This window comes from Echinops telfairi, unplaced genomic scaffold, assembly GCF_000313985.2.
Source record: "Echinops telfairi isolate 266 unplaced genomic scaffold, ASM31398v2 ScPeMD7_6;HRSCAF=24_0, whole genome shotgun sequence".
NCBI lineage: Eukaryota > Metazoa > Chordata > Mammalia > Afrosoricida > Tenrecidae > Echinops > Echinops telfairi.
The window spans coordinates 15,087,740-15,100,061 of NW_022103902.1; the positions used below are offsets into that span (position 1 = coordinate 15,087,740).

General features: G+C 45.1%; 1 protein-coding gene across 1 annotated transcript in view; it reads right to left on the minus strand.

The window, feature by feature from the left end:
• Window positions 1-11,503: 11,503 nt before the first annotated feature.
• Window positions 11,504-12,322, minus strand: part of ZBTB20 (zinc finger and BTB domain containing 20) — a 428,724-nt gene continuing 427,905 nt past the window's right edge. Inside the window, exon 9 of the mRNA XM_004706412.3 lies at window positions 11,504-12,216. Coding sequence (XP_004706469.1) covers window positions 11,795-12,216 — 422 coding nt within the window. The 3' untranslated portion in view covers window positions 11,504-11,794. The remainder of the gene's footprint in view (window positions 12,217-12,322) is intronic.

A 12,322-nucleotide genomic window follows, 5' to 3' on the forward strand; every position in this document is an offset into this window, starting at 1 on the left:
TATCCTAGCTATAAAATGAGATGCGGACTTGCTGAAATGTGGGGAAAGCAAGATTTTACTGAGAAAAAGTATAAAAGAAAACTCCCTCTCATCCTAAGATAGACTAGAATGCTTCTGACCAAAAGACTGCTGCTTTCAAAACTGTTTTGGCCACTGGGGCTCCTGACAGGTGGCAGACTGGAAAAGCGGGAGGCTCGGGGGCGACAAGAATGTCACAGCGCCAAGGCTCTAGGACATCACGCGGTCTGAGGCATTCATGTGGGATTGACACAGAGGTCGGGGCTGGTGTCTGCTTGGGGACCCAGAAGGAATGATGCCAAGAAAGATCGTGGAGAAATCCTCGTGATTCACTGGTCCAGGAGGGACTTCTCAGCACGGCCCCTCTCCTAGTCCACAACCCACTTTAAAAACGGATCTTACACTGCTCGAGAAGTCACTGTCTGAGGAGAAGCGCACTGCAGATCAGAGGCTTTAGATCAAGACACAGGAGAGTCTGGACGGTCAGGAGAGGAGGCGATGGGCTGATTCAGAGAGCGTGACGGTTAAGACCACGATGGAAGCAGTACGGACCAACCGACGCTGCATTGCTGAAAGATTGGTGTCCTGCTGGGTGCATGCCTCTGGAAGGCTTTGGCACTTCTATGCATGAGCACCAGGGCTGATGCAAACCAAAGTTAGGTCAAGCCTCAAGTCAAATGAAGAATGCACTTCTACTATTAAAAAGGTGATCCTACCTGTTTATCAAGAGGTAAAGCAATAACTGAAAGCCTCCCCCTAAAGATTCAGCCCCAGATAGCACTGTGAATGCCACAGGAGCGGGGTTCTTAGGAGCTGACAGGCAATAACTACAGTGTCGTGGGAAGAGCAGTGGACTGGTAGTCACGCAAAGACTGGACAGGGCATTTGTGAGGGGAACGTGGTAAGAATCTGTAAAGGATCCATGCATTATTGAAAATACATTAGCCTGAGACCTATCTCGATGACACAATGATCCGGTTAGTGTTTGAATGCTGGGGGGTGAAGTGCACCACGCAGCCCTGTTGGCAGTGTACTTGAATACAGAGGAAGTTTATATCTCAACAGCCTCAGGTTACAGAACAGGCACTTTAGAACCTTCAATGGGTTGTTCCGCTCTTTTGCCAACCGTTGCTTAATGTTGTAAACCACGGAGCGATTATTTTGGGAAATGTAGTGCATGGCAGAAGTCCTGCTAGTTTTCTCCTAAAGCATGTTTGTGCAAGGGGCTTTGCTTCTCCGAGAAAAGCTCACGGAGGCCAGAGCTGTTCTCAACATCATTTTGGAATGTCACCACTTTCTTCAGAGGCCTAGAAAGCTACTATCTGGGAAATGTGTCATGTGGCTAAGTCTCAGCAGGAATTAAAACCGCCAACATTGATGTTTTCTCTCCCTTTTTTCCTTCCTCCTTCAGAATAAGTCTACTCGTCTCCGGAATCGGAACACTGTGGTATTTAAAATTAAAAAAAAAACAACACAAAAAACCCCCCAAAACACTGTAGAAAATATTTTTCTTTTTCTCTCTTGGCCAAACACGAAGATGAAAATGAACTAGTGACCTCGGCAAGTACAGATGCCATTTCAAATTGTGACTCAAGGTCGCCTCACTCACAAACAAATATGGGTTAACTCTTAAAAACTCAAGTTACTAAGAAGACCTGCTTCCCTCTGCCTACAGTCTCCAGGTTCTAAGCGTAGTCCCTGCAGATTCTTCAACTGAAGGAGCTGTCAAGGCCACTGCAGGTGGGGCAGGGAGGAGGACGGGAAGCTCCTTCTCCTTAGAGCTTTGGGGAATGGCAGGTAATTTACAGAGAAAGGAAGAATAAAGGGCCAACAACGGGAACAAGGCAAGAGGGACAAAGCTGATTTGAATGTGATATTCTACAATCACTGGAAAAACCACCACCCCACTAACACTTTTGTCACAATTGTGGCTGCCCTAGAGACAGACCTTTTGCTGATACAGTTGGCTGAGAAACAGGTTGGTGACTCTGCTCTTGGAGTCGTTACTAGCGTTACTAGCGCCTTCCATAAAGACCAGAGCAGGAAATTCTGTACTGAGTGCCTGGCTTCCTACTGGACAGAGGACGAGTTGAGCTTTCATACAGAAAACCTAGACTAGCCAGAGAGCCACACCGGAATGGGATAGGCCTAGAAAATAAAGACTGATTGGGAAAGACCAAAGGAAGGAAATGGTGTTGTTTGCACTGAAAAACCTTCAGGATGGAGCCACAGGGAAAGGACTCTGAACAACTGTTTTTGTGTCTTGTGCTTGCAGGCAGTGCAGAGGGAGTGAGACTGGTCTTGGGCATCCCGGGTGCATGCACCGTTTATCCAGTTGGGAGGTTTCCCAAGCACTGAGCTGAGCTGCTTAGGGAAAGTAAAGAACCTCTGACCCGGAATCCCGAGCAAAAAGCACTTCTTGTTAGGGATGCCAGGCTGCCTGGTTTCTGAGGAAGAAACAGCACCAAGCCCCCACCGTAGTGGGCCCCTAAGCCACAATGGCCAGATATCCAAGGGCCAACATTTGATGAGTTCTGCAATTTAAAAACTAACAATAATAAAAGGAAGCCTATGTTTTGCATTCTAGTTCTCACCAGCTCTGTCCTGCTAAGGTCCCTTTAAGCTCTGGTATTTTGACAGTCTCCTAGGTAAACAAATGCTACCACGCTGCCTCAGTTAAAATCGTTATCTGCATCCCAAAACCAGGAAGAGAAGCAGCCTTTGAGGAAGGGGCCTTAAGTCAATGTTTGGAAACAGAGTTGGGACAGTCAGGCAGGCAGTTCCCGGCCTCGGAAGCACAGCCCGTTGAAACGTAGCTTTCAATTGGGGGTCAGCACATGTGGAGGTGAAGGAGCCCCTCGGTCACATTTTAAGAAGCAGGTACAGACAGTGACAGTCCTAGAGGGAAGATGACAGATACATTCATATGCACTTCTTTTGATCCTCAGATATTGACAGGGTCCACTAAACAAGATCACATTGAATATGAACCACTTTGTATTGGCCACACCAAAAAAAAAAAAAAAAGTTTTCACTTTCCTACATTTGCTAAGTCTGAGCTTAAAAAAATCCTACAATTCTGCAAAGACAATATTGAAGCTGATAATATGAAAAGCAAACTTGAGCAGTAATGACGATTCCTAACCTCATCAGATTAACTGTAGCAGGCTGGTGATGGGTGATAGATGCAAAGAAACAATATTTCAATCAATTCATGATCATAGGCAGATTCAAAAGTTAAATGAATATAATGTAATATATATTTCAATATAGAGTTGTTATATATGTGTATGTTCTAGGTTTCAGAAATACTGCAATGTAGTGTACTGTACTTAAGCATACCTAAATAGTAACTCATATTCACACAAAGTCACTAGTACTGTTAATAAAAAAAAAAAAACACCTCATTTTTTTTCCAGTAAAAAGAAATACCTATGGTTACAGTCACAGACTTCTTTTGGATATAGAAAGACAGTATACACTTTTAAAAAACAATAATGAAAACAAAAATTACAACTGTTAAGTAACCTTACTGGGGGAAGGAAGAGAGTCACCAAAATAGGAGAGGAAACAAAATGTCCTTTCCCTTCTGTAAAGCAGAAATCACCTACAAGTCATAAAAAATAACCGGCCATCTATCTAGTAAGAGAAGGGCACAGGAGAGAGGAAACGGAATCTGGCTGTGCGTTCCCAGACCGCAAGCCTTGCGAGTCAGCTCTGAGAGCCAGATCCATCCATGCAGTATATTACACTAGAGCGGCATTCTACTTTAACGCTTGAGATGGACACGAACCATCAAGTCTTACAAGATTACAAAGAAAAACCGAAACACAAAACTCTCCCGATAGTCTATTGGTTTACTAGACATGGTAAACAACCCAGTCCTGGAAAGACTTCGGCAAAGGCCACATTGGTTTCAGGAGACACAGTTTGTGAATTATGGTGATATCCTGCAGATGCAGAAAGGATAAGGAAGCGTTCGCTTGAGAGAAAGACCTACTTGTGTGCACGCTTGTGTGCCTGTGTGTGCACAGGCTTGTGCGCACTCCTATACCGGGTTGCATAGAGGAAAGCAATGGAGGTCTTTCAGCCCTGGGATGGCTCCGGCCAAAACGTGTCTGAGCCTGGTCTGCCTCCCCCTGGGGGACCTGTGAGGTGCCCCAGACTGCTGGTCCCTCTTGTCCGCTTGCCCGTGGAGTACTTCTGTTCTACCTTCTTCTGGAGGAAAACAGTCTGTCACTGTGGGTTTGCTGTGGGTCCAACAAGCTGCCTTTGTTTCTCCCAACTCGGAAACCTGACTGAAAAGCAACAGAGTGGGCAGGTGACTGCTTCCTGGGAAGGAAGCCACAAGACTTGGGCACAGTGGTGGGAAGAGGCAACTGTATCTACGCACTAGGACCTCTGTCTGTGCGTGCTTAGCTTGAGGGGCACACACGTCCCCAGACTGGAAGTGAGCGTGCTTGCACACACGCGCATGCACATCTACTCAGAAACTCCAATACAAGTGTGGTTTGTCGTGCGGACTCTACTCCACACAAGCATATTCAAGTTTCTCATGAAAGGGGCTACATAGACAGGACTAATGGCCGGGCTCCTTCAGAATGCCCCAAAGCCTCATCACAGATAGCCGGTGGCATGGACACACCCCACTAAGGCAACAGGGCAGAGCAGATATGTGAAATGTGAGAGACCTTTGGCTCTTAACTAGAAATCCCAGAGTCTGCCTTGTCTCTGGGGAATACGAGCGGGGAACAGCTCTGTCCTGAGAGCACCTCACGTGGACTGCATACACACCTGGTGTGCACTCATTGGCAGAACTTCTAGGACAGCAGTTGAGACACTGGTCGGGGTAGGTCCCTTCTCATGACTAGAATCTACGTACCAGTTGCAGTGGTTTTGCCGGGCAAATAGTAAATTTCCCTCACCTCGGGAGTGACACACGTCTCCTCTAAGGGCTTTAGTTGTTCCGGGTCTTTCAGAATCTCATTGAGACATTTGGAACCCAAATATCCCCAATAAACTTAAAAGAGGGATTAGTAGCACCCTATCCAGATGCCTCCAAAGCTGGCACTGTCGTTGGGTTTGCCGAGGATTTGCAGATGCTACTCCTTCACTGGGGGCTTGAAGGTTGTGAGCTTGCATTGAAACAGAATCATCAAATTAGCCACATGCCTTTTGAAACGGGGGCAGCTGAGAAATACACATAGTATGCGGAAAGCAGGTTTTTGTTGAGATTGTCTTCCCTATTCAGGAAGTGTTTACAACTAGAAAACCAAGGACCTGTGGTTTATTTTATGGGATTCAGCTAATATGATGGCTACTTTATATAGGGCCCAGACCTGTCTTTAAAACAGAATAGATAGGAAACTGTAGCTACCTTCCAAGAACAGCCAGTTCTGGACATGTGCGGACATCTCCCTGCAAAACCATGTTTCCCTGGTCCCCGTGACTCATGTTCATCATAGTGCAACTATCAAAAAGCAGTTAAGTGTTCATATCTCCATGCCTTTTCAGTTTCCATGCCTTTTGTTCTCTCTTTCCTAGGCTTTCGGATTTAAAGCCATTAATTTTACGCTGTGTGTCCTTTCTCGAGAACAGATCTGAACTGAGGTCACCTGAGCTTAGAATCCATCCTGTACGTATTCCATTCACAGGGCACCAGGTGACTGGGCCCGAGGAAACCAATGGAATGACAGGTGCTTTGGTTGGTTGTAGTTGGTAAAACAATGTTTCTTATTTCAACAGGGGCAGTTTTGCCCCGTGTTCCACGAGGAGATGCACGGCTCTGGGAAAGAACTGGGCTATGCAGCCCTCATCTACTTCTTCCTCTAGAAAGGGAGGCTCGGGCCCCACTGCCTCATGACCATTCTCTTGGATCTGCTAATTAACAATGTTGACCTGATGTCCCTAGGCAACCTCGCTACGAACTCGGTGCTCATGAGGGGAAAAGTCTGCCGAGACTGAGGAACATCTTTGGGGTATTTTGTCAGGCTGGTCACTTTGAGACCTAGTGCTAGAGGAAGCTTTGGGTACTTTTCACAGTCTGTGTTTACAGAAAACACACAGTCACCAGGGTCTTTCTTCCGGTGAAGGTTAAAGCAGGATCAGAAATGGCAACTCGACACAGAGACCCCTTTGGGAATATGAAACCATTCTTTCTCTAGACCAAGAACCCTCTGTGACCCTCTGTTTGTATCCATTTGCAGCCTCGGCACCTGGAAGAGATGGCTTTGGAAAGTTTGCCCCACATCAGCTATTTCCTGGGCACCTAAGAGAACAGCCCTTTTCTTTCATGGAAACAGAAAGGAGGAGGCTGCTGCTGCCTTCCCAGCGGCAAAGATACCTGGAGCCCAGACAGCCCTGGCTGGGTCAGCTCACTCTCGCCTCCCCAGGAGGAATGTCTCCCACACTTGGGAGGCCCTGGGTTGCCTTGCTTTTACTGTGGAATTAGGGAGTCTATTGAAATTCCGAGTGCACCCTTCCTTTTGTTTGTCACCAAGTCATGTGGTTCTCTCATTAGTGTTCTATTTTCCTTTAAAAATTTCCTGCTTTTGGAGGACAAAATTGGCCATTTGAGTTTTTTCTTTCTTTCTCTCTTCTGAGTAAAGAGGTTTCTCAGAGTCAGAACCACTCAAAAGGAAGTCTGCCAACCCTCACCATGGAGAAGCCCGGAGATTTTGCTGAATTCCCCTTGCCAAAATTCCTAGTTTCGCAGTTGGATGTTTTGGGTTTAGTATTGTTGGGTGCTGAATACATCTCTCAACCCTTTTGTTCTCTCTAGGGCTTCCATTAACCTGGATCTCAACTCACTACTAAATTAAATGATTCTTTTAAAAGATTTCTTTCAGGAGTAGAGACACAGCAGAACGGGTGTCCTCCTGTCTTCCTCAATTCCCAAAGGCTCTTAGGTTGTGTCTACTCTGATGCTGCACCTTCACCGGGCCGCCTTTTGCTGCAGCAGCCGCCCAGCTATAGCAGGGACAGACTGGACTTGATGAGCTGAAACTTTCCCTGCAGACTCCCACATCCCACTGCCCCCAGCCTCAGCTAGTTCAACCACAGCTTCTGCAACAACAGCGCCTGCCAGATCGACCTGAGGACAGATCGCCTGCCTTTCCTGAGGACAACAGGTGTTGGGAACATCATGGAAGAGCCTCGCTAAGAAAGCAATAGGAGCCCGTGGCTCCTCTCAGGTGTCAGAGAGCTTGTGTAGAGGGCACACCTCAGTGTCAGCCTCTGGGCTGATGGAAACCACTGATTCGGGCAAGGGCTGGGTAGAGACCGCTGAGCTGGACGTGCGTGTAGGTCAAGGCATTAGGACCTAGGCACTGGGAGGAAGCCTCTCTCCATTGCTGGAACACACACATTTCCACTGTTGATGGGTTAGGAAAGGGCATTCCTATGCCTTACGGAGTATTTGGATGACGCAATGTAAAACCTCTCTGATTTTTAAACAAAGCAAACCCAGGCTTTTCTGAGATCAGGAGCCAAGAGGACATGAAAGATGGCTAGGAAGAAGCCAGGGACGGCAGCCGGAACAAGAGCAGGTTGGCTCGCTGGATGTGGAAGGCCTGCTGCTAGCAGGTTCGGATGTTTGGGAGGGAAAAGTCTACATAACTATTATAAGGAGACAAAATATTTAACTCAAAATCAGTAGTAAAAAATATCGGATACAAAGACTTTACGTCAACAGATTTGTTTGCCTGGCATGTTTCTTAATCTTTCCCCATCGACAATTTGAATCAGATCATGTGATAAATTCCTTTAAAAAAACAAAAAAAAATTACTGTTTACTTATTTGAGGGCTTTGGGGGAGTATAAATATAGATATTTAACAGGAAAGGAAAACAGCCCATCACACCAAGATGCGACCAATGCTCTCAGTCCTGGAAAAGTTAATTTTTCATCAACTATGCTGAGACAGGTCTTCTTTTTGACTTTTTTCCTCGTTAAACAAATTTAGTTTGAGAACTGCTGTATAAAAAAAAAGTTACTTTCACACCAATTCTTTGCTCCCTGTATTCTTTCCAAGTGGTCTTAGAATATTTGCCTCCTATTTAGCCTTTACTTTTTTCCCTGGATGGTGGGAGTTTTATTATTATTATTAAAGGGATTTTTAAAAAACATTCTTACTTATCTAGCATGAAATTCCAAATGTAAGAAAATGGTGGAATTGATACCAATGGAAAGAAAGGATCGATGCCCTACCTCTGCTCTCAAAGCAAAATTTGCTTCTCTACTCCCTAAACGTCTGCAGTTGTTTGACTTGCAGGGTAAGTAAGCCAAACTAACAGCATCTCTCTTCTTTCAAAGGAGGTGCAGGCTAGCTTGCTTTCTGAGAAATCCGGGTCAGTTTGGATAGCTGCTCCTTTGTGGCCCCACAGCAATTTCCTTGCTCCTCTGGGTGGCGCCCCCTTCTCAGACCCTCTCCCGAGAGCAATCTGCGGTCAGTGTCAGTTGGGGAGATGCTGGGGGTGGGGTTGGGGGTAGGGGCAGGCTGGCTGGACAGTTAAGTTCCAACTTCCCCCAAGAATCAGAATGAGAGAGAGAAATGCCTCTTCGGCAAGGAAAGGTTGAGCATCGGGAGTTTCCAACTACATTAGAACGTTCCCCCTACATGTTTTTTAATATAACAAAAGGTGGATTTTATGCCCCTTGCTTAGCCTTTCAGATGGCAAACCAGCATGTAGGTAAATGGGTCTCTCTTGAGAGTTGAGCAGCAGATAGCTAAATGTGGCCTGAAATTGCACTTCTTTTCCGGAATTACTACCAATTCTGCTGGGGTGTGATTAAAGGGACTATTTTAAAGGGGCCATTGTCAAATAATTAAAAAACAAAAAAAAATCCAAAAAACGTTAACAGTGGCTTCTGGCCTCCTTTCCTTTGTGACATGTGCTGCGTGACTTCATGTCAGTTTCCTCTACCTTTTAAAAAACATAGTTCTTAATTGGTGGCTTTCAGACGCTCTATTTTATAGATCGGTTTTTAAAAAGGATATCCCGACTATCCCATGACATGGTTAATTAACTGACTAGCCCTCTATTGGTGATAAGTGGAAACATTATAGGTTTACAGCATGGGTATTTTCGAAAACAAAATCAACATTAGAAAAATGGGCTTGAGCTTTGTCTAATTCCTGAAGTTAGTTCCCAACAACTTTGAAAACAAGTCCATTTAGGATGGGGACCTTGGTGGGGATCCTTTTAGAAATCACTATTGGTGATAAGTAGTCATCCAAGTGTACATGAGAGCTTTCAGGGAAACACCTGTCGAATTAAAGCCAGCTAGGCTGAATCAAAGTCACATACCCTCCGGTGGCACTAACCCGATCATACAGCACGGAAAACATTTTGAAAAGATCCAAGTTAACCCAATGCCTATAATAAACGAATAAAACCAATTTAGTCTTTGTAGAATTGCTTGCCTTGGAAGATTACTCCTCATTTGCTGCACAGTGTTTGCTTGTTTGTTTGTTTGCTTTTTGTAAATAGAACACTGGCAGGAAAATTAAATTAAAATGTAAAGTAATTTGAACTAAAACTTTTTTTCTTCATTTTAAAAATGATAGTTTGGTGTTTCTTCTCTATTTAAAGATACACTTTCCCCTTTAAGTTTGCTCAAATAAGCCCAACAGTGTAATCATTTTCAGAGTAAGAATCCCCACATTTGATTTGGAATCCCTTCCGGGTGGGGTCTCTGGCGGAGCCGTCTCATTGACGAGCCCTCGGTAGGAGAGAACCCCAACTAGGAAGAGGGAGGCACTGGGGATGATGCAGTGGTTGGTGGTGGCCTTTCAGATAGTGGATGTGGGTGTCTGGGGTATTTTTACCAATTTTCTTACGTTTCCACAAAAGCAGTGCTTGAGACACCATCTATAGAATGACTGTCTTGGTTAGCCTTCTCACTCCTGGAGGGCACAGTCTGAAAGGCGATACTTTGAAAGGAAGAGAGTAATTTTGGCATCGATGCATCTTGGTTTGGACCAGGCTCCGGACAATGATGCCCTCTCAGAGTTCTGAAGGGTGAGGGGGGGTGGCAGAGCGCTGAGAATGCTCCCTGCTGGCGGACCACAGAAGAAAAGACCCCCTTGCCAGGACTTCTAGACTACTAGTGTGTCATCAAAGAAAAGAAGAATGTTCATAGAAATTCTAGAACCATCAGATCTCAGTGAACTTTTGGAGAAGCAATAAATCGGTTTCTGAAAGATAATGTGCCTCCAATGAAAAGGAGTAGAAATTCTAGACGGATCAATTAACAACAACAATAACAACAAAAATTCAGTGGAGCAACTTAAGCTTTTGCTAAAAGTCAAAGAACTACATATCAAAATACAAAGCAGCAGTTCAAATTACAGCAGGGATAGGCGGGCCACAGGAGGCCCTTATCAACTCAGGCAATAGTTAAAATAATAACAATTAAGAAAAATTAAAAAAAATATGAAGAAAATATCCTTCCTCTCTTTCAAATATAACTTTAGTTGCCTTTTATTCTCTCTATCTGGAAGCAGGATCGCTAACCTTAACAGTCTTGACTTACCAAAAAATATATATATGGGTTTGTGTGTGAAATAAAAGATAAGAGAAGGGATTGGTGGCAGTGTATGCAAAACCAAAATGAAACAAACAAGTAAAACAACAAAAAAAAAAGCCTTACTTTTAACAATCTCACTTTTTTTGTTTTTTTTTTACACAAATACTGTTGTAAATATATTAAAAAAATCACCATTCTATCTGGTAAACATCACTTTTTCCCCTCTATAAAATTTTGAATTAAAAAAGCCTCGAGAACTTTTTTTAATCCCCCCCACCCTCCATTTCTTTCTTTTTCTCTTCCACAAGAATATATCCTGATGCTTTTTTTTTTGTTTTGTTTTGTTTTTTTGCAAAGATTGTTGGAAATAATCCTTCTCTTGTACCTAGAAATGTAGGTGCAAACCTCTGATATCTTTGTTTTATCTGCATTCCTGCCTTTCATGAAAGTCCCTCTTGATTGTGCTGAGGCTGGGGCTCAGCGAAGACACTGAATAAATACGACAGCCACTGTTGCTTGTTGCTTGTCCAAGTCGTCCGGGCTGCTGCGGAAGGGGGCACCGAGGAGGCAGGTCCTTGTGTGCGGATGGAGCAGAATCTGGGAGAGAAGTCTGCCACTCGCCTTCCCCACACCACCGCCGCACCCACTGCCCCCTGCCCACGCCCACAGCCCTTTTATGAAAACAGACAAAGTGGTAGGTGGAAAACAGCAGGGCCTTTCCTCTGGGTTTTCAACCAGAAGGGATATTCCACAGTTTTAACTGGTTACTGTGAAGTCCAAGTGGCCAGAATTGTGAAAAATGTCCACGGAAACACTGCAAGCGGTGTACTTAAAGACAGTAGGCCTTTTAGATTTTGTTATATATTTTTGTAGTGCTCTTCACAAGTGGAAAAAAAAAATTTTTTTTTTAAGATTTTTTTTTTTTTTTTTGTAAAGAAGGGTTGTATTTAGAGGCCAGTAGCTAGAGATCCAACCAGTGGACCTCTTGAAGCACTACCAGGCCTTAAGGCCACCATCCACGGGAGACGGGGAAAACGACGGTTCACCCGAGCCTCCGGAAATGTAATGTACCAGCAGGCAAAAAACAGTTCTTCATGTAATACAAAATGAAACGAGACGAAAACAAAAAACAGAAAGTTAAACAAAACCAAAACATTTCTTAAATTCTAGTGCCATAGCTTTGCGGTGTGTGTGTGTGTTTCTTTGTTGTGTCGTTTGGTTCGTAAGAAAGAGAGAAAGACACTACTTATCCATCAGACACGTGCATCCTCATGTGGTCGTTGAACTGCTCGATTTGGTCGAACTTGGCGGGGCACACGGAGCAGACGTAAGTGGTCCCCTCCGTGCAGGCTGCCACGCCGGGGGCGCCAGCTCGGGCCCCTGGGGCTGTGCCCGCGGGAGGGGTTCCGTTGCTGGCGCTGTGCAGGGCCACGTGCCGCTCCAGGAGCGTCTTGTGGGAGAACTTCTTTTTGCAGATGTAGCACTCGTAGGACTTCTCCCCGCGGTGGAGACGCATGTGCACGTTGAGGGAGCTCTTCTGGGTGAAGCGCTTGTTGCAGATACTGCACTGGTAGGCCCTCACTCCTGTGTGCGTCACCATGTGCTTGATAAGGTAATCCTTTAAGGAGAACGAGCGCCAGCAGATGCTGCACTGGTGGGGCTTCTCACCTGTTGATGTGGGAAGAGACAGCAAGCAGGACAGAGCGAGACACAGCAGAGGAGGGAGAATGAGAGACAGAAAAAACAAGACAACAGCGACAAAAAAAAAAACACA